This window comes from Homarus americanus, unplaced genomic scaffold, assembly GCF_018991925.1.
Source record: "Homarus americanus isolate GMGI-L3 unplaced genomic scaffold, GMGI_Hamer_2.0 scaffold31037, whole genome shotgun sequence".
NCBI lineage: Eukaryota > Metazoa > Arthropoda > Malacostraca > Decapoda > Nephropidae > Homarus > Homarus americanus.
The window spans coordinates 16,409,319-16,432,285 of record NW_024722227.1 but is presented as its reverse complement, the minus strand read 5'-3'; the positions used below and the strand labels follow the sequence as shown (position 1 = coordinate 16,432,285).

General features: G+C 41.8%; 1 protein-coding gene across 1 annotated transcript; it reads left to right on the top strand.

Annotated features, from left to right (window-relative positions):
* Nucleotides 1–9,248: 9,248 nt before the first annotated feature.
* LOC121862624 (EPM2A-interacting protein 1-like) lies at nucleotides 9,249–9,632 on the top strand. The gene has a single exon (XM_042360940.1). The coding sequence runs from the start codon at nucleotides 9,249–9,251 to the stop codon at nucleotides 9,630–9,632; it is 384 nt and encodes a 127-aa protein (XP_042216874.1).
* The last annotated feature ends 13,335 nt before the right edge of the window (nucleotides 9,633–22,967 follow it).

Here is a 22,967-nt window from a genome sequence, read left to right as displayed (position 1 = left end):
TTTTCTCTGGCACTTTGAAGGTCACCGACAAAGTGCCCGCGGTCTGGTACTACACTGCTCACTGGTGATTTGGGGTGAATTATGTTTGTTTTCGTGTTTTTCCTTGGAATACTCTATTGGATCACTGTTTGATAATCACTCATTGCATTGTTTACTTGAATGTTTTGTTGATAAATCCCGGTGTAGTGAGGTTGGTAAGGAATTGGAGTGGAGCAGGGACTTAGCCAGGCTGCCAAACAGGATCTCCTACAGGATATGTCTTGTCTCACTGAGGGCTGACTGGCGTGTGTGTGTGGTTATGTTACAATTTGTGGTGATATATTTTGTTTAAATATAAAGCAAACATATAACTCGTGAATTAAACGGCTGTGGCTCGGTCGTTCCACCCACTCAATTATTCCCGTGCACAGTTGCTTTGCGGTGCCTGAACACTGTGACTTAATCATATGATACGATTTTCTGTTAACGAGAAGTCTTATTTTAGTCACAATTTACCAGCCCAGGAGATGATGTCAGTCCCAGCAGGTAGGGGTTGATATCTTACACTGGCTGAGGGGGAGATGGAGCCACGTAAGAGAGTTCTGGGATGAGGTGTTTCCGGGGGCTGGGTGCTCTTGATTCTGGCTGACGGAGAGGTTGGCATTGCAAGTGAAGTGTTTTATGGTGTGGGAGATGTTAGTGTAGGAGCTATCAGTGTAGGAACTGTAAGTGTAGTAGCCATCAGTGTAGGAGCTACCAGTGAAGGAACTGTCAGTGTAGTCGCCATCAGTGTAGGAGCTATCAGTGAAAGAACTGCCAGTGTAGGATCTACCAGAGTTGGAACTGTAAGTGTAGTAGCCATCAGTGTAGGAGCTATCAGTGAAGGAGTTGTCAGTGTAGTAGCCATAAGTGTAGGAGCTATCAGTGTAGGAAATGTAAGTGAAGTAGCCATCAGTGTAGGAGATATCAGTGTAGGAACTGTAAGTGTAGTAGCCATCAGTGTAGGATCTATCAGTGTAGGAACTGTAAGTGTAGTCGCTATCAGTGTAGGAGCTATTAGTGTAGGAACTGTAAGGTAGTAGCCATCAGTGGAGGAGCTATCAGTGGAGGAGCTGTCAGTGTAGTAGCCATCAGTGTAAGAGCTATCAGTGTAGGAAATGTAAGTGTAGTAGCCATCAGTGGGAGCTATCAGTGAATGAACTGTCAGTGTAGTAGCTATCAGCGTAGGAGCTCTCATTGTGTTGGCTATTAGTGTAGTAGCTATCAGTGTAGGAGCTGTCATTGAAGGAGCTGTCATTGTAAGAGCTAACAGTGTATGATCTCTCGGTGTAATACGCAGTGTCTCCCAATAGCATGGTAACATAACATACTCTTTGTTAACCATCCTCCATGATTATATTTTCCAACTGTTTTTACCAATAAGGGACTCTTACCGAACACTTTAGAGATTATTATTGACACACATGCATTCTGTACCTTCTCCAGGGATGCTTTAAGGGCGACGAAGTTTTATTTTTATTTATTTATTTATTTACTTTTTTGTTTACCTCTGTTCAAGAAGGGGGACTTGCGAGGAGCTTAAAACAGGAAGACCAACTTTCTTATTGACTAGAGTTTGTAAGAGTTTTATTGTGTGTAAGAGTTTATTGTTCGTTACGGTGTGTGTGTGTGGTGATGTTATAGTGTGATGTTATAGTGAGTGTGGTGATGTTATAGTGTGTGTGATGTTATAGTGTGTATGGTGATGTTATAGTGCGTGTGGTGATGTTATAGTGTGTGTGTGGTAATGTTATAGTGTGTGTGTGGTGATATTTTAGTGTGTGTGATGTTATAGTGTGTGTGATGTTAGAGTGTGTGTGATGGTATAGTGTGCGGTGATGTTATAGTGTGTGTGGTGATGTTATAGTGTGCAGTGATGTTATAGTGTGAGGTGAAGTTATAGTGTGTGTGATGTTGTAGTGTGCGGTGATGTTATAGTGTGATGTTATAGTGTGCTTTGATGTTAGTGTGTGTCATGTTATAGTGTGTGTGGTGATGTTATAGTATGATGTTAGAGTGTGTGTGATGTTATAGTGTGCGGTGATGTTATAGTTTGTTGATTTAGTGTGTGTGATGTAGTGTGTGTGATGTTACAGTGTGGTGATGTTATAGTGAGTGTGGTGAAGTGATAGTGTGTGCAGTGATGTTAAATTGTGTGCGGTGATGTCATAGTGTGTGCAGCAATGTTATAGTGTGTGCGGTGATGTTTTAGTGTGTGCGGTGATGTTATAGTGTGTGTGTGGTGATGTTATAGTGTGCAGTGATGTTATTGTGTGTGTGATGTTATATAGTGTGCAGTGATGTTATAGTGTGTGTTGTTATAGTGTGTGTGATGATAAAGTGTGCGGTGATGTTATAGTGTGATGTTATAATGTGTGTGATGTTATAGTGGGCGGTGTTGTTATAATGTGATGTTATAGTGTGTGTGATGTTACAGTGTGTGCTGTGATATTATAGTGTGTGTGTGTGTGGTGATGTTAAAGTGTGTTTGTGATGTTATAGTGTGTGTGATGATATTATAGTATGCAGTGATGTTATAGTGTGGTGCGGTGATGTTATAGTCAGTGTGATGTTATAGTGTGAAGTTATAGTGTGTGTGATGTTATAGTGTGTGGTGATGTTATAATGTGTGATGTTATAGTGTGTGATGTTATAGTGTGTGTGATGTTAGTGTGTGTGATGTTACAGTGTGTGTGGTGATGGTATAGTGTGTGCAGTGATGTTATAGTGTGTGCAGTAATGTTATAATGTGTGCGGTGATGTTATAGTGTGTGTGTGTGTGTGATAATTTTAGTGTGTGTGTGATGATGTTATAGTGTGTAATGTGATGATATAGTGTGTGTGTGGTGATGTTAGTGTGTGTGTGGTGATGTTATAGTGTGTACGGTGATGTTATAGTGTGTGTGTGTGGTGATGTTATAGTGTGCAGTGATGTTATAGTGTATGTGTGATGTTATAGTGTGTGGTGATGTTATAATGTGATTTTATAGTGTGTGTGATGTTATAGTGTGCAGTGATGCTACAGTAGTGTGTGTGATGTTATCGTGAGCGGTGATGTTATAGTGTGATGTTAAAATGTGTGTCATGTTATAGTGTGTGTGATGTTATAGTGTGCGGTGATGTTACTGTGTGTGATGTTATAGTGTGTGATGATGTTATAGTATGATGTTATAGTGTGTGTGATGTTATAGTGTGCTGTGATGTTATAGTGTGTGCGGTGATGTTATTGTATGTGCGGTGATGTTATAGTGTGTGTGTGGTGATGTTAGTGTGTGTGTGGTGCTGTTATAGTGTGTGAGTGTGTGTGAGATAATTTTAGTGTGTGTGTAGTGATGTTATAGTGTGTGTGTGTGTGTGATAATGTTAGTGTGTGTGTGTGATGATGTTATAGTGTGTAATGTGATGATATAGTGTGTGTGTGGTGATGTTAGTGTGTGTGTGGTGATGTTATAGTGTGTGCGATAATGTTATAGTGTGTGTGTGTGGTGATGTTATAGTGTGCAGTGATGTTATAGTGTATGTGTGATGTTACAGTGTGTGGTGATGTCATAGTGTGATGTTATAGTGTGTGTGATGTTATTGTGTGCAGTGATGCTACAGTAGTGTGTGTGATGTTATAGTGACCGGTGATGTTACAGTGTGATGTTAAAATGTGTGTCATGTTATAGTGTGAGTGATGTTATAGTGTGCGGTGATGTTAGTGTGTGTGATGTTATAGTGTGTGTGATGTTACAGTGTGTGTGATGTTACAGTGTGTGTGTGATGTTGCATTGTGGTGATGTTATAGTGTGTGTGGTGAAGTTATAGTGTGTGCAGTGATGTTATATTGTGTGCGGTGATGTTATAGCATGTGAGGTGATGTTATAGTGTGTGCGATGATGTTATAGTGTGCGGTGATGTTATAGTGGGCGGTGATGTTATACTGTGCGGTGATGTTGTAGTGTCATGCGGTGATGTTATAGTGTGCGGTGATGTTATAGTGTGTGTGATGTTATAGTGTGTGTGATGTTATAGTGTGTGTGATGTTATAGTGTGTGTGCTGTTATAGTATGAAGTGATGTTATAGTGTGATGTTATGGTGTGTGTGATGTTATAGTGGGTATGAAATTAATGTGTGTGATGTTACAGTGTGTGCAGTGATGTTATAGTGTGTGCGGTGATGATATAGTGTGTGTGGTAATGTAGTGTGTGTGTGTGGTGATGTTATAGTGTGTGTTTTGATGTTAGTGTGTGTGTGTGGTGATATTATAGTGTGTGTGCAGTGATGTTATAGTGTAATAATAATAATAATAATTAACGGTTTATTGAAAGAGCTTGGTAGCCAGAAGGCTGAAAATATACAGTTACATATTTGGGGAATGGGTTTCGAATTACAAATACTATACAAGTAACATAAGTGATACAAATAAGATATATAATAACTAGATGGGGAAAAGCTCAAACTACAGTGCATTTCAACATATTGACAGTGCAAGAAGTAGTATTTACTGGGAGTGAATACACTGGTTTTTTACAAGTTATTGATAATTTTTACAATGGTTGGGACTGGGCTGTTCTAATAGTGATCAGTTCGTGCACGTATGGGCTGGATGCGGTTGTGGTGTCGAACAGCAATTCTCGGGCTAGGGATCTCAGGTGGTAGTAGGAGCCGGTGTCGAGGATGGTGCAGAAGCTTTTTACCAAATTTGCAGATGAGGTCGTGGTGATGGTCAGTGAGAGTCGAAACGGTCAGTGTGTTGAGCGCTTCTTGATATGTGGAGTAGGAAGGGGAGAGAATAATCTTGCATGCCCTCTTTTGCACTTTTTCTAGGTGTTTACGTTGTGTGGCATTTAGGGAGGAAGACCAGGTAGAGGAGGCATAGGTGAGCTTGGGAAGTATGAATGTTGTGTAAACACTGAGGAACTCGGATGCAGGAAATCCGAGGGACTTGAGTCGGCGGAGGAGGTGGAGACGGAAACTGGAGGATTTGACAGCTTCACTGACGTGTGGTTTCCAATTTAGTTGGTTGTCTATGGTGACGCCGAGGAGCTTCGTGGAATCTACAACCTGGAGTGCGTTCGGACCTAAAGTAATGGAAGGAGGTGGGACAATGTCGGAGGAGAGGTTGATGTGCATAACCATGGTCTTGGTATGGTTGATGGTGACATGGTTGTTGGTGGCCCAGTTTTGGAGACTGTTCAATAAATCCTGAGGGGCGGTATAGTCGGGAGCAGAATTGTTGACGCTGATCCCAATGGTGGAGTCGTCGACATATTTCCAGCGAGCAGGGGTTTCTCTTAGGGCATCATTGATGAGCATAAGGAAGCAGAGTGGTCCCATCTTGGTGCCTTGGGGGACGCCACAGGTGAGTGACTGAAAGGTGGAGACAGCCCCTCGGAAGCGTACAGCTTGGCGTCGGTCACTGAGGAAGTCTGTAAGCCATGGTATGAGACTTCTCCTAAGCCCGAGGTCAATAGCTTTGTTGATGATTATATTGTGGTCGACTAGGTCGAATGCTTTAGTGAAATCAATGAAGGCGACAGCTACAGACGTTTGTCGTTTCTCGAGATTTCGGTATATGTAATCGAGAAAGCTGACAAGACAGTGAGTGGTGGAGGAAGTTTTCATATTGCCAAATTGCTGAGGGTCTACGACTCCTGCAATATCAGCATAAGCCCAGTCGAACACAAAACTTTTACAGATTAGGCTGGGTATTGGGGTGATTGCAATAGGTCGTAGCTGATTTAAGGATTGTGGGCTGGTTGACTTGGGCAGTGGTGATACATAAGAGGTCTTCCAGTCAGCTGGGCATCTGGCTTGACTGAGAGAAGCATTAATGATGGAGCATAGGGGTTTAGCAAGCTCCGGGGAGAACTCCTTGAAGAGTTTCATTGGTAAGTCAATGTGGGTGATAGAGCGTTTTAATTTTAGTTTGTCAAGGCGTTTTGCTACTTCAAATTCTTCTACTAAGTCAGTGGGAAGGGGGGCTGGTAGGTAAGCAAGGAGAGTGGTTGTGTCAAGCCGGGGGAGCGTCTGGCATATAGTGTGTGTGTGGTGATGTTATAGTGTGCGGTGATGTTATTGTGTGTGTCATGTTATACTGTGTGGTGATGTTATGATGTGTGTGATGTTATAGTGTGTGTGATGTTATAGTGTGCGGTGATGTTAGTGTGTGTGATATTATAGTGTGTGTTTATGTTTTAGTGTGATATTATAGTGTGTGTGATGTTATAGTGTGCGGTGATGTTATAGTGTTATGTTATAGTGTGTGTGATGTTGCAGTGTGTGTGTGTGGTGATGTTATACTGTGCGGCAATGTTACTGTGTGTGTGTGTGATGTTAGAGTGTGTGTGATGATATTATACTGTGCAGTGATAATATAGTGTGATGTTATAGTGTGTGTGATGTTATAGTGTGATGTTATAGTGTGTGTGATTTTAAAGTGTGCGGTGATGATAGTGTGTGTGTGATGTTACAGTGTGTGCGTGGTGATGGTATAGTGTGTGCAGTGATGTTATAGTGCGTGCGGTGATGTTATAGTGTGTACGGTGATGCTATAGTGTGTGCGGTGATGTTATAGTGTGTGCGGTGATGTTATAGTGTGTGAGTGGTGATGTTAATATGTGTGTGGTGATGTTATAGTGTGTGTGTGGTAATGTTAGTGTGTATGAGATGATGTTATGGTGTGTAATGTGATGTTATAGTGTGTGTGTGGTGATGTTTTAGTGTGTGCGTTGATGTTATAGTGTGTGTGTGTGTGTGTGGTGATGTTATAGTGTATGTGTGATGTTATAGTGTGTGATGTTATAATGTGTGATGTTATAGTGTGTGATGTTATATGTGTGTGGTGATGTTATAGTGTGTGATGTTATATGTGCAATGATGTTATAGTGTGTGTTATGTTATAGTGTGTGTGATGTTACAGTGTGTGCGGTGATGTTATAGTGTGTGTGTGTGATGTTATAGTGTGTGTGTGTGTGTGATGTTAAAGTGTGTGTGTTGATGTTATAGTGTGTGCGGTGATGCTATAGTGTGTGCAGTGATGTTACAGTGTGTGCGTGTGATGTTATAGTGTGTGCAGTGATGTTATAATGTGTGCGGTGATGTTATAATGTGTGCGGTGATGTTATAGTAAGTGCGGTGATGTTATAGTGTGTGCGGTGATGTTATAGTGTGTGCGTTGATGTTATAGTGTGTGTGGTGATGTTATAGTGTGTGTGTGATGTTATAATGTGTGTGATGTGATGGTGATGTTATAGTGTGCATTGATGTTATAGTGTGCGGTGACGTTATAGTGTGTGTGTTTGATGTTATAGTGTGTGTGATGATATTATAGTGTGAGGTGATATTATAGTGTGTGGTAATGTTATAGTGTGTGCGGTGATGTTATAGTGTGTGCGGTGATGTTATAGTGTGTCCGGTGATGTTATTGTGTATGCGGTGATGGTATAGTGTGTGAGGTAATATTATAGTGTGTGTGGTGATGTTATAGTGTGTGCAGTGATGTTATAATGTGTGCGGTGATGTTATAGTGTGTGCGGTGATGCTATAGTGTGTGCGGTGATGTTATAGTGTGTGTGATGTTGTAGTGTATGCTAATGTTATAGTGTGTGTGTGTTGATGTTACAGTGTATGGTGATGTTATAGTGTGTGGTGATGTTATAGTGCGCAGTGATGTTGTTGTGTGCAGTGATGTTATAGTGTGTGTGATGTTTTAGTGTGCGGTGATGTTATAGAGTGATGTCATAGTATGTGTGTGATGTTATAGTGTGTGTGTGAGTTGTTATAGTGTGCAGTGATGTTATAGTGTGCGATTTTATAGTGTGTGATGTTATATTGTGATGTTATAGTGTGTGTGATGTTATATTGTGTGTGATGTTAGTGTGTGTGATGTTACAGTGTGTGTGGTGATGCTATAGTGTGTGCAGTGATGTTATTGTGGCTCTGGTGATGTTATAATGTGTCTTTGGTGATGTTAGTGTTTGTGTGGTGATGTTATAGTGTGCGCGGTAAGGTTATAGTATGTATGTGTGTGTGGTGATGTTAGTGTGTGTGTGTGGAAATGTTAGTGTGTGTGTGTGTGGTGATGTTATAGTGTGTAATGTGATGTTATAGTGTGTGTGGTGGTTTTGTGTGTGTGTGATGTTAGTGTGTGTGTGGTGATGTTATGGTGTGTGTGGTGATGTTATAGTGTGTGTGGTGATGTTATTGTGTGCTGTGATGTTATAGTGTGTGTGATGTTATAGTGTGCGGTGATGTAATAGTGTGATGTTATAGTGTGTGCTATGTTATAGTGTGCAGTGATGTTAGTGTGTGTGATGTTATAGTGTGTGGTGATGTTATAGTGTGTGTGATGTTTAGTGTGCAGTGATGTTATATTGTGTGTGATGTTATAGTGTGTGTTATGTTATAGTGTGCGGTGATGTTATAGTGTGATGTTATAGTATGTGTGTGATGTTATAGTGTGTGTAATGTTACAGTGTGTATTGTCATGTTATAGTGTGTGTGTGTGTGGTGATGTTATAGTTTGCGGTGATGCTATAGTGTGTGTGTGTGATGTTACAGTGTGTGTGGTGATGTTCTAGTGTGTGTGGTGATGTCATAGTGTGTGCAGTGATATTATAGTGTGTGCAGTGATGTTATAGTTTGTGCGGTGTTGTTATAGTGTGTGCAGTGATGTTATAATGTGTGCGGTGATATAGTGTGTGCGGTGATGTTGTAGTGTGTGCGCTGATGTTATAGTGTGCGATGATTTTGTTAACAGTACACAGTTTTCAGTAAGTAAGCTCGTATCTAAAAATACTGATGGGGCACCTGCAATGGCTGGCCGAATCAGTGGGTTCATTGCCCTGTGCAGGAGTGATGATAGGTTTCCTAACTTCTTTTTTGGCCTCAAAAGATTGGCCTTTTGTTCACAACGAAGTGTGGCTGTTAGATTTAGCTTTTTTAGATGACATGACTGCTATGCTGAATAAACTAAACGTATATCTGCAAGGGAAAGATATAACTATAGTTGACATGATTAGTCGTGTGGCTGCTTTTAAGCAGAAACTAAAACTGTGTCTTCGCAGCTGCATCAACATCAACTACGAAACTTCAGAAATATGATGTCTGAACTAGAAAACCAAGGAAAAGACTGTGACCAGTTTGGCAGTGCTCGATATATTGAACACTTGCAAAACCTTGCCTCATATTTTGACAGACAGTTCCAAGATATAGCAACAATAGAACCTGTTGCAACATATACAGTATGTGTTTTCCATTTGGTAAAATCACAAATGTTGAAGATATTGCATCTAGAATAGAATCAGTATTTAACATGGACATATCTGAAGTCGAAAATGAGTTTCTGAAGCTTAAAAATGATACTCAGATCAAATCCAGGGCAACAGGAGGAAGTTTCTGGAACCTTCTCAGTGAAGAAAAATATCCCAATGTCAGAAAATGTGCCACGTACCCCACAGCATTTTTTGAATCAACCTACCTTTGTGAATCAACATTTTCACACATGAAACACATCAAATCCAATTACCGATCAACAATGTCAGATGAACACCTGGATGCTTGCTTGAGGCTAGCAGTCACCGCCTACAGTCCTAATTACACAAAGCTGGCAGACAACATGCAGTGCTAACCATCTCATTAGTAAAGTATATTTATGATTTTGTTATGTTAACAATATATCATAACAATTATTGAAAATTTTTATTTGTTTACTCTCTCTCTCTCTCTCTCTCTACGAAACTGCGTATTTTATGACAATGGGTGAATATTAGGCTGGTAGATCGCGTCAGGGTAACTGTGGAAAAAGTAGATCACCTCACACAAAAGGTTGGCCACCCCTGGTGTGGGTAGTTTATTAGTGTGTGTGGTGATATGACAGTGCGTAATATTACAGTATGTAGTAATATGCAATCATTACGTATTCAACTAGAAGAGGACTGCTCATGAGACGGTTGTCTTTCAGAGTGCATAGCTAGAGTAGATTTCCTTTAAAAATCAATGCACAAGAGAGAGAGAGAGAGAGAGAGAGCACTCGTGGGGAATGAAGGTCAGAATATATCTTGAACTACATTCTATACATACCTCATATAATTGTCTCTCGGCTCCTGATGGGTAAGAGACAGCAACTCTTCTATACTCGAGCATGTTTACACGCTTATCACGTACTTGGTAGTCAACCTCCACCTTTCATTCCCTTTCAGCTAGAGAGTTGGATCACCTGAAGATTAATCCCCCGCTGTTTTCACTTGATGTTTTAATAGCCTAACGTTACTTACGGGACTAGATTAGGTTAGATGAGATTAGATAAGATTTGATTAGCTTAGGTTAAGTTAGGTTAAGTTATGTTAAATGTTGGTTAGGTTGGTTTAGGTTAAGTTAGGTTAGGCTAGGCTAAGTTAATTTAAGCTACATTAAGTTAGGGATAGGGTTTATCTCGGGCAAAATAATCCGGGGGCTAATCTTCATGTGTTCGAGGGACTTAACGTAGACAGAGATGGTAAACAACGCAATGGTACTTCCTGTTTCACTCGGGGAGAAAAATTCCAGAGTTCATATTATTTCATTGTGCAACTAAACATCTGTGTTGATATACAACCAATAAGAATAAACATCTTAAAAAACTTTACAGTATGCTAGAAATAATGTGTAATATCTTCTCTTGTTTTGTTTTCTATACATTACCAAATTAACTTTTTGGCCAAAACCAAAAATTATGAGCTATAGAAAAATTATCAGTCATATTATTCAAAATGAAGTGAATTAAAGTACAGCAAAATGTATTATAGAAAATATAAATTCTCTCTCACCGGGAACAAGTTGGAGAGGAACACAAAGAGGATATTAAAAAGAGTCGGGAATCAAATTGAGTTTGATGACGGATATATGATGAGTGATGAGGAGATTTGTGCAGACTTCTACAGAATGATAAAGAGGTGAAGAATGAAACTTTAAGGCCTAACAGTTAATTTGGAAGACACTCTACAGTACTATTTTGCACGTGTGGTAGGCTACAGCTAGTGTTTTTCCGACGCTGGCGTTTGTCTGACCTCCAAGCGTTACGGTGTGGCGTAATCGACTCCCAGGTGAGGGGGGTTGATTTGGCACTTTTTCAGGTTTGTCTTACGACTATCCTTATACCTTTTTCGTTGCCTGCCAGCGTTACGCTTACTATTCGTTAGGTGACTGTAAAGTAGCTGCTTTGGCAGTCTACTGTCGTCCATGCGGATAACACGGCCAGTCCATGGCAACACACAGGCTACACGCACACTTCCTGGAACATCGTAAAAGTGTCAAATCTCGGAGGTTTCACTCTGGTGTAAATTTTCAGAATATGTTGTACAGCTGACTGCTAGAAATCCCAACTTGGTTCCATTACATTCATGAAATATTAATATATTCTCTTACATTATATAAATTTGGGTTTTGCGTGCAACTAAATTAGTGTTAATGTTTTTAAACTCCGAAAAAATATCCCTGTTTCTTGACGTTTATTGAAGGTTTGATGATTTTCTTTTGACAAGTATGATATTACCTTCGTTAATACGTGCTTATGAAATGTTTATTTTCTTGGGTAACTGGAAGGTTTTTGTGTTTTTTGACAAGTAAATTTAAATAATAAAAAAATTCGTCCACCTCAAACGTGTGTATTGCGGAGTGTTTACGTATGTGGAGAGAAAAATCGAAATTAACCAACTCCGATAACGATGTAATTCCATTTGGTTTTCTCGTGTAGAGTCATGATAAAGTGCGTGTGTCAGTACAGCCAAAACAAACTGTAAACAAATATTTTAGTCAGCAAGGAGAGAAGTTCGTTGTGTTTATTGCCTACTATAATTTTGTTTTATTACTGATGATTTGATCTTTTGTAGGTTCATTAGATTTATTTTTGATTCATACACACATACACACACACACTCTCTCTCTCTCTCTCTCTCTCTCTCTCTCTCTCTCTCTCTCTCTCTCTCTCTCTTTCACTGGTGGGTTATGTCCGTGTTCTCCACATAAATAACGAGGAACAAAAGGGTCAGCCAAACAGACATTCAGATAAGGTGGTTGTGGGCAGCAGCTAAAGATTAAAGAGATATCAGCCAATTGATAATAGTGAAAAGTGGTGTGTGTGTGTGTGTGTGTGTGTGTGTGTGTGTGTCGGGTGTTAGTGTTGGTGGTGGTGGTGATAGTGGTGGTAGTACCAGTGTTGTGGGTAGCCACTGGTGTCTCCTCACATAAGAGGGGAAGGGGATGAGGGACGGACAGCCCATCAAAAACACAACCTTGCTCAAGCATTAAATTAGTTGGTATACTGTATGTTACTACAAAAACAATGAAGAACGACATGATTTTATCTTCGTTTCCCGAGTTGTGGTCAACATTTAAGTCAGATAGTTGTCTCCCCCTCTCCCAGAGCGTCCTCCCCCCTCCCAGAGTTTCTCCCCCACCACCCAGAGCCTCCTGTCCACCCCTTCCAGAGCCCACACTCACCTTCGTCCTCTGTGGTGCCAAACTTCCCCGCTCAATATTCTCTTCTTCGGCCACTAGTCTTTTTTCACTCCCTCTTCCTCTACACACAAAAGAAAAAGCGTCAATCTCACTTCCCACCGCCCCCCACCCCCCATTGCCAGCTCTCACACTCACCCACCTGCCATAAAATTGGAGAAGATTTTTTTCCCATGTGATAATGAGAGCAGCCATCCCTACAGCGAAGCCGGCCTTTGCCACATGGGTTATAGTCAGCGTTATGCTATCAGATGACTAGCGACGATGATACGGGTGTAAATCTGTAACGGTTGAAAGCAATGGCTAGTCCAGTCCTCACAGTGATCACAAGGTTGCTACCGTCAAATTAAATATGACGAATTTCTTGTTAATAATTAATTCAACCTTGTTAGTCTTGATCCAAATGTGCTCTTGCTCCAGTTTAATGGAAGAATGACCAATCAGGTTTATATTACTGGATACTCTAATACTGTCAATAGCATTTTTTCCCCGGAAATTATCATATTTGGCGGAAAAACGTTGACACACGAGGCCATTCAAAATTATTAGACGGTGACAGTGTTTAACTACACACAAAATCTCGCTGTTTATTATTATTACTATTATTCTTCTTATTGTTATTATTATCCTTTGGTCTAAGGGAGTTTTCTGTTATTTTCTATCATTCTTAGCTGCAGCTCCAAGCCCTCCAACCATCTCTAATGCATTCTGTTTAACATTATTCCTCTCTTTCTCTGTTATCACTCCTCTCTCGTCAGTCCTCCAACAGTCTCTGCTCAATTAACTTTGAAAGATATAAGTCGTCTTTCATTCAATGTGGCGTCCTTCCCTCGCTACTCATGACAGATGTTCTCATTTTCTCCTCTCCTCTCCTTTACTGTGTTCCTTCCTTGTTCCTCCTCCCTTCTCTTGGTCTTCCTTCCTTCTAATTATTCCATCCCTCTTGTATTTCTCTCTTTTCGCTCTCATAACCTACACTTTCCTGGTGTTACATACTCCGCACCCCACATCTCTCTTACCACCAGTCCATAACTTGTTCTCTGTGCTCCCTTACACCCACACACTCACCACTACCATTTTTCATCACAAGCACCCATGACTCTCTCGATCCTCAACCTACCCTCCATCTCTAACACTGCATGTGTGTGTCCCGAAATATGTTGTAACCTGTGGTACAGCGGCCAGCATAATCTCTTAAAGAGCATGGCACCGAGTTCGATCCCCTGTGAGAATAAATCTATGGACAGGTTTATTTGTAAAATTTTTTTTGGTTTCCCCAGGAGGATCTGGGAAGGTGAATATTAATGTATTGACAGATTGTATACCCGGGCAACGATTAGCCAGTGAGGTTGGCCACTTGTTCGGTCATCTTAGGTTACTTCTCCACATCTCACTATCTCAGTGTATCGTTGTCTTACTAAAGATAAATAAAGAAAATTGTTTTCAAGTTTACATTTGTTTTGTTTTTAGTATTTACGTTTAACTAATTTTTAAGGTGATCATCAAATGGTTTTGATTACTATCCTGATAATTCGGTTGTCAGTTACCGATAACACCGGATGGTATAGATTCTATAGAAGAATCCTCTACGACTGGCAATGTGCCCAAACTTAAACCTAGACTGAAGTGGGTCTGACTGACTGATGTTGGGGATTGCTGGCCACTTCGCCATTAGGCTATTTCGGCCGGAGCTGATGTCTTCTTTCTTCTTCTAGTCTTGGTCTTCTTTCTTGCTACAACTAATCTGATGTTCTTGTTTCTTCTTTTCTTGTTATTCTTGTGTTCTTCTTGTTCTTGGTATTTTGGTTACTTCGTTCTTCTTGTTGTTTTATTTGGGATGAATTATGGTATGCATGAGTGATATGATGGTGAGTTACTGACAGACCAGATGAAATGGCTTGTCAGGTGACTAGTTTCTCTGTGATTTTTTTTATTTTTTTTTGTCTTTTGTAGCCCGTGTCTTTTTGTTTGAATATGTGTTGGTGGGTGTCAGTTTAACTTGATAAAAGTACGTGTTGTATGTAATGAAAAGGTTTGTGATGTGTCTCTCATGTTGTATGTTTTAATTTTTTTTTTATTCATTTTTATTTGCTTTAGGGCATGGTTACATACATATTATAGATATAAAAAGAGTTCATGCGTGTGTCAATCATAACATGCCGATAAGATGGGTCTCCTTGAGGAAGATTATTACAGCGTCACTTATGGTGACATCATCTTGCAATAAATTGGGTCAGCACGAAGCCTTGCTCGGCAGCTAGGATCACCAGCTGCCGGCGCTCTGGTTCGTACTGGCTGCACTCGGTCAGAATATGTCGGATGGAGAGAATTCTGTTACAAGTGGCACAGATAGGTGGGAAGGAATTGTCAAGATAGGCCCCTAGGTGGGTCAGATAGGTACAGTTCAGCCTTAGTCTGGCGAGAACGACCTCTTCCCTCCTATTCTTTCTATATGCTGAAGGCCAGTTTCCTATGTTAGGCTTCCAGTTGTTGTGAAGATTTAATCTAGTCCATTCAAGTTGCCACTTTCCAATTGAATATGTCTTCCCCAAGGAGAGACACGACTGAGGCTCCCAGGGTACATTAGTTGTCTCCCCGAGACCCACAGTCGCTTTTGCTAATCTGTCTGCCCGTTCATTGCCCCAAATGTTGCAATGCCCAGGCACCCACACCAGCACAATATTCTTGGCACACTCATGTAATTTATTAATAATGTTGCCCTGTATCTCATTGCTGGTAGTATCACCACTTTGAATTGCTTTAAGAGCTGACATGGAATCTGAAATGACAGCAACATCATTGACATTGCTTGTTATTGCAATGTCAATGGCTCTACTTATTGCAAACATCTCTGCAGAGAATATGGTTGTATGCCGCGGCAGGCGGGAGCTCCACTCCCCGTCTCTGCTCCAGATACCGGCTCCAACGTTGTCGTCAGTCTTGGACCCGTCGGTGTACACGTGAGTATAGGCGCTGTATCCTTCCAGAAATTGATAGAAAAGTTGCCTCAGGAGCTCAGGATGAAAGTCATTCTTCGCTCCCGGAAGCCACGATGTTTCCACATGGAAGTTGGGGTTCTCCCACGGCGGACACAACGGCGGAACGTATCTATCAACGTCTTCGAAATGGATATCAGCACCCTGGCACAAGGTCTGCAGGCGGACAACCGGGGACGGGGACCTACGCAGCTGGAGGAAACGGAATTTAGCAACAGCACACCAACCTGGGTGGCCTGTGCCTCGCTTCCTAGCCGCACTCAACCCGTACCTAAGCGTCAACATGTCCCTCCTGATGTGAAGTGGAGGGACGTGGGCCTCAACCTCTAGTTTACCTACGCGTGTACACCTGTAAGCACCCAGACATAGGCGCAGGCATCGGTTCTGTATTCTGGTTAGCTTTGCGAGTGTGGTGTCGCATGCCGAAGCATACAACTGGCATCCATAATCAAGTTTCGATCTGATCAGGGTCTTATACACCATTAATAAAGATTTCCTATCGGCTCCCCATGTAGTACCTGATAAAACTTTCAGGATGTTTGTGACTTTAAGACATTTACTTTCAAGTTCGTTAATGTGGTTTTTCCACGTTAATTTCCGGTCAAAATGAACACCAAGAAATTTTACTGAAGTCTGAAATTTAATAGGAGTATCATTTAATTTTAATACTGGATTTCTAATGTTACGTTTCTTAGTGAAGACTACTCTTACTGTCTTCTCAACTGAAAACCTAAATCCCCATTGTATTGCCCACTGTTCCGCGGCTTTTAGGCCGACTTGCACCCTTTGTGCAGATAGCCTCTCAACTCGAGAGGAGCGCCAGATTGCGCAATCGTCAGCAAACAAGGAGAATTTGAGGTCACTTAAGCTGGGGGCTGGTGATAGGAAATCATTAATCATTATAAGGAATAAAATTGGGCCCAAAACGCTACCTTGTGGAACTCCATTTTCAAAGACAAATGTGTCTGACTTTACTTTACCTTTTAATTTGACGGAAAAAGTCCTGTCTTGCAAAAAATTACTAATAAAAATTGGCAAATTACCTCTCAGACCCAAGGCGTGGAGCTTCATCATGAGGCAAGTCCGCCATGTCCTGTCGAAAGCTTTTTCTATGTCTAAGAATACTGCAATTAATGTTTCTTTACTGCAAAGAGCTTTTGAGATGTCAGTTTCAAGACTTATTAAATGATCTAGTGTGCTTCTACCTTGGCGGAAACCACACTGTCGATCATTCAATAAGTTGTTACTTTCCAAAAAATACATTAGTCTACGCTTTATCATACGTTCCATGACCTTACACAGACAGTTTGTGAGCGAAATCGGACGGAATGAGTTGGTGTTGTTCGGGCATTTGTCCCTCTTCGGGATCGGTACGACATGGGCAAAGTGCCATGAGTTTGGAAACGTTCTGGACGTCCAGATCTCATTGTACACTTCTAGCAATTTGTCCAGGTTTCCCTGGTCAAGGTGCTTAATCATCTCGTATCGTATAGCGCCAGGTCCAGGAGTAGAGCCCTTGCCCTTATTAATAGCAAAGGAAAGTTCCTCTGGGGAAAATGCTCGATTGTAGCCCTGTTCGTCCCCGTTCTCGAAGTCGAGATGCAAGAGCTCAGCACGATCACGGAACACGCCGAAGCGTGGATCATGATTGGTGGAGCTACTGGCATCTGCAAACTTCTGGCCTAGGGTGTTGGCAATGGCCTGGGGTTCGTCGAGAATCCGCCCTCTCACTACTCACCTGTGGGATAAAACTCCTTCCTCCTTTGGATCTGACCCGGTTTATAGCCGACCATACCTCAGAGGAAGGGGTATCCTTGTTAATAGTGGAGACGAACGCCCGCCAAGACTCTCTCTTACACTCCCTGAGAACCCTCCTAGCCTTGGCTCTAGCTTTTTTATATTCAATTAAGTTTACAAGTGATGGAATTCTATTGAATAAACGGCATAGCCTATTTTGCTCACAGACCACTCGTCGGCAGTCTGGTGTCCACCATGGAACTCCAGGCCTGTGGGTTTTTGCAGAAGTCTTAGGAATTGTTAAATCTGCTGCGTGTATTATAGCTTGTTGTATGTGTGTAATTTTGGTGTTGATGTCTTGTCCAATGGTGTCTATACGAACGGCTCCTGAGTAGGCCCTCCAGTCTGCTTTCCTAAGGTTGTAGCGCACCTCGGGAGTAGCCGTTGGGGCGCCACACTCATAAGAAATGCAGATCGGAAAATGGTCGCTACCCAGAGAGTCGTCGTATGTAGAAAATTTACAATCTAATAGCAAGGCAGCATCAACTATAGAAAGATCTATAGCTGACGCTGTGCCAAATCGTTCGTCCACTCGAGTCGCACTACCGTCATTCAGAAGAGACAAGTTGGAGTTGAGGATAGCTGCAGCCACCTGCTCTCCCCTCCCGTCACTCCGGACACTGCCCCACCGCAAATGGCGAGCATTGAGGTCGCCGAGGATCATTTTCTTTCCTGGCAGTTGGTTAAATAGCTCCTCAAGCTCACCATCGTCGATGAGCCCGCCCGGAGGACAGTATAGTGAACAGATGGCAACATAGCCAGTCCGAATCTTAACTCTGCACGCCACAGCCTGCAGGTTCACGTTCAGACTGACTCTTTGCTGGGCGAATGAACTCCGAATGTATAGGGCTACCCCCCTTAGGTTGTCTCCCCTGTAGGACGTGTAGTTGTCGAATACACGTGGGTCGTCGTGACCCGCAAGTAGCGTCTCTTGTAGGCAAAAAACGTCCGGCCGGAATATTGACATTAGTAAATGAAATTGAGCATTTTTATTCCTAGCACCTCTGCAATTCCACTGGATGATACTGAATTTTAAGTCTGAGAATTGATATGGTCAGCGTTTTGGGCTTTATATTTCTTTCCTCTTGTTTCTCGGGGGGAAAAGGGTACCGGGGAAGAATCCCCCGCATCAGATGAACAGTCTCCCGGCTCCGAAAAGCCAGTACTCTGCTCGGGAGGGGCTCCCTGCCCCAGGGGTGTTTCAAGAAAGTGAAACATCGGTTGTGGTGATGAGTCTCTTCTCAAGTTTTCTTTCGAAAGCGTTCTCCTCAATACGTTGGGGTATGTAATGTCGAGTGTCTGTTTGGGTTTTGTGGTCAGGGATGACGTGTTTTTGGATTCGGTCTCGTTATTAGTCATAGTTGTCTTTGTATTCTCGTCTTTGGCGTCTGTGGTTGGATAACCGGTGATTGTGGAGTCAGTCTGTGTTGCAATGGTCCTGGTCTCAGTCTGCGTTCCAGTGGTGCACATTTTGGGAGGTGAGGTATTTTTGGATACAGCGGATGCAAAGGACATTCCAGGTGTTGGTGTCTGCAAGAACATCTCCACCTGCCTCTTAGCCTCCTTGTAGTCCAAATTGTTCTCTGCTCTCACCTTACCGATCTCATACTCCCTCAGGTAGGAAGGGCACTTCCTGTCTGAGGCAGCATGCTGACCGGAACAGTGGTAGCATTTTTCCTCCGTTTGTGTACAGTCATCGTCCCTGTGTCCGGTCTGAGCATATTTGGAGCATACCTGGGTGTTACGGCAGGCCTTACCAGTGTGTCCAAACCTTTGGCAGTTAAAACAACGCATTGGGAATGGAATGTATGTTTTGGTCTGGACCCTCTCATATCCTACCAAGACATGAGTGGGCCTAACAAGTCCGTCAAAAGTGAGTACAGCTGTAGTTGATCGTTTTCGTTCACCGTCTGTGGTCTTCCTATTAAATACGTAAGCATCGACGACTCCTTGATCTTTCATGTGGTACTTAATTTCGTCATTAGTCATCCCCTGAAATTCGTAGCTGTTAACTACAGCCTTACAGGTGTTGAGAAAAGCTGGGATATACGGTTCCACTGTTGTTGAATGAAAAGTTTTAAGATTCAAGGCGTCCCTCATTTGCTGTGCGTCTTTAACGGTAACTTGGAGTTCGCCTTTTCTTGTCTTTCGGACTTTCTCCACGTCCCTTATCTGATCCTTAATGGCCTTCTGAATGATGAACCCATTAATTTTGTCAAACGAGGTAGACGTGTCAATAGTCCGAAAGTGGATTACTCGGGCCTTCTCAGTTGATACTTCAATGTTGCGTCTTTGTTGTGAAGTTTGGTCGGTAGCCGTTACATTGTCAGAGTTTGTCATTGGTCGTGGCAGTCGTGGGTCATGATTGGTCTCCCGCCTCTGCCTGTCCCTTCCTGGACGAGCAGAGGGGGGCTTGGTGTTTCCCCTCCCAGAGGGCATGGTTGGGGTGGCTGGGAACCACCCCTTGGGTACAGCTTTGCTTGTTTAATTACATGTATGGTTTTGGTGCACTAAGGTTATGCAAGGCCCTCAGTGCAAAAAAAAAATACTTTTACTTGAGGACGACCCCCGAACAGTGGTGTGCCTGCACGATCACAGACGTCACTGCTGGATTGGCCCAGGTTTTCCCCGACCCCCACTGGAGACACACAATCCCACTCCGTGAGGTGTGCACCACTGGGGGGGCTCTAGCACGAATACTGAATTATGAAAATTCAGCAGGTGCCTCGGCCAGGGTAAGTAATAGAAAAAATGTAGTAAGAGAGAAAGCCCTCCTACCACGTCAGGAAGGACAACAGTTAGCGCTTCCCTCGCAGTTGTGTGGGTCACTCACACTAACTGTGGGGAGGGAATGCTAAGGTTGTCAATCCTGGGCGCTCGTGAGGTGTCAAAAATTGCAAGTGACAGGGCCACTTTTAAAATGAATTGATGAATGGATGAATTGTTGTAATGCTTTGAATAGCAAGAACAAGTGCAAGTGCAATCGCACAAGATGCAGCGGGCTATGGCGAAGAAAAACCGTTACAGAGTACTGTTCCCGCAAGAACGTCAGTCTCCTCCCGTGTCCAATCAGCCTCTCTGAAGTGGGTCCCACGTGCAGTTCCTTTATACGGCCTTACGATATTTGGTTATCGTGTTACAACTTTTTTTTTATGTGACCATTCTCTATTTTTATTTTGCCCTGTATATTTAACCATATTTTGCAGAATTATGTTTTGTTGTACTAATCCTAAGTTTTAATCTACCTTACAGTACATTTTTGTTGGGGAAGCTGTGTAAGGGCTGTAACGAGCGGAATGGTTGTCCGCTGCTCGTTTGCTTGTTCGCGGCCCCACTATGGGGGGGAGAGACGGAGGTGAGAAAATTAAGTTAAGGTTAGGTTAAATTAGGTTAGAGTAGGTTAAGTTAATTTTGGCTAGGAGTAGTATACTGTAGGTTAGGTTAGTTTAGGTTAAATTAAATTAGATTGTTAGGTCTGACTGGTTCGTGCCTGTTGCCATGCATAGTTCAGCCTCGTGTCCGTCATAACCAGTGTTGCTGACGCGGGAAAGACTCATCCTATGGAGATTTACACTTTGTTTATAATCGTTGTTGTCGTGTTACGTGCTACATGTTATACTGTGTCGGGTGCTGTACCCCCTCGTGTTTGTGAGTTCTTTATTTTGTGTAAAGGGACCGAGTCTGTAGTCCCAGCCTTGTTTTATTAATTTAGTAAATTAATTTGTCAGTGAGACTCCTTAATTCACTCATGAACTTACATATACAGTACTCTCCCTTTTGCGTCGTTTTGAGGTTCGTTCCTCTGGTATAATTGCCCACGACCAATGGTTTTTAAATTTATTGGTGAACAGACCCAGCCACCCGATATGAATAAAACAAAAGTTTCGACGAACTCAATTTCTATGGCTACCAGCTGAAAATTTGACTTTAATGAAAATAAAACCAAAGTCGTAATGTCACATAAGGTTCTGTAGCCTTTATATATTAGCAGCGGCTGTATATTATGTGTGTAATGTATATAAAGTACAACTCATGTTATCAGATGTAAACGAAAGATAAAAAATATAAAGAAACAGACAACATCGTCCAGGGGGAAAAATGAAACTCTTGTCGACTGTTTTTTTTACTCGGGATATTTACTTTGCATTTTGATCCCCTCTTTTATTTTTGCAGCTGTTCGTTGGACCTCTTTGGTTCCACAAGAAATAGCTCGTAAAATAACTACGAACTACAATAAAAGGAAGAAAAAAAACGGGTAACTATTTTAGTGAGAGGAAGGGTAATTTTTCCAGCTTTTATTTTCAGGTAGACCTGGCAAGTCCTCTATTGTGTTACTGTTCCTCTTTATCCTCGCTCACGTCTCTGTAGAAGTGTACTTGAGGATGCACAATTGAAGGTGTTTAAAAAGAGTGATGTGAATGTTAGATACCACACAAAGGGAGTGTTGTGAGGTGTGGTGTTCCTAAGGTTGTGAGGTGTGGTGTTCGAGTACCTAAGGTTATGATGGAGGTGTGATGTCCCCAAGGTAATGAGCAGGTGTGGTGTTCCCAAGGTTGTGAGCGGTTGTTGAGGTCCTCAAGGTTGTGAAGAGGTGTGATGTCTCCAGGGTTGTGAAGTCTCAGGGTTGTGTGAGCATGTGGTAAAAGTAAGTCCTACAGTAATGTTAACAAAAAGTAAAGAGGAAAGAATGTATATGGAAGAAAGTTTGTATGTATGTCTAAGTTAAAATATTCTAGATTATTATAAGTCGTTGCTTATATTAGGAATTTTAGACTTGCTTACAGACAGAGAGAAATTGAAAACCTTTAAGGAAGAGTTACGTGTGTTAAAATTTGCACTAAAGATGATGATAGTAGTAATAATAAAAGTGAGGAAAAAAGAATGACATTACAATTTTGATATCAGAAAAAATAGGAAACTGTTGTAGGCGAAGTTAGGCTAGGTTAGGAAAAATGAATAAGAGAGAGATGGACAGAGTATTAAGGGATATGATGGGATTAACAGACAAACAGACAGACAGAAATAGACACAATCATGAACATAAATAGTGCATAAATAATTCAGGTATCATGTCTTCCTCTTTCCCATAAATATATTCTCTGTGACATAAACAAATTGGGAAGACTCAGCTTAGATAAAGGGAGAGATAAACATAAAAGGTTCTAAGAGGCCTGTATGGATGGGTTCCCTTCACCACAACACAGATAATAAGATGCATTTATATACCCTTCCTTTCCGCCCGTCTCTTGTCTGTCTGGTTACTTAGTAAAGTTGCTCTATTTGTGTTTATCTTAATAAGTTATCAAGAGTGTAAAGGTCGATTTTTTGTCTTTTAAATCTTCTTGTTTTCCTCCTCCTCCTCCTCCTCCTCCTCTTGCCTTCACGTGTGTTTTTAATTACCTGTAGATGTGTATATTCTTAAGACTTGTTTGGTTATGAGAGACAAAGGTTTTCTTTGTTGTTTTCCCTGTGAGTGTGTTTGTCTTGTTAATTTGTTCTATGTCTGCGAGCTTTTAGATTATTGATAATGATGGTGACCAGAAACCTTTAGTGACCTATCTCATAACACACACACACACACACACTACTACTACTACTATTTTTTTTTACAATAAATGGCCACTTCGCCGCCATTTATTACCTTAAAATTAACTATCCTAATACATAAGTAGCTACCC

What these genes read in the sequence shown, in the direction of transcription:
- LOC121862624 (XM_042360940.1), top strand. Translation starts at nt 9,249, where the DNA reads ATGTGTTTTCCATTTGGTAAAATCACAAATGTTGAAGATATTGCATCT.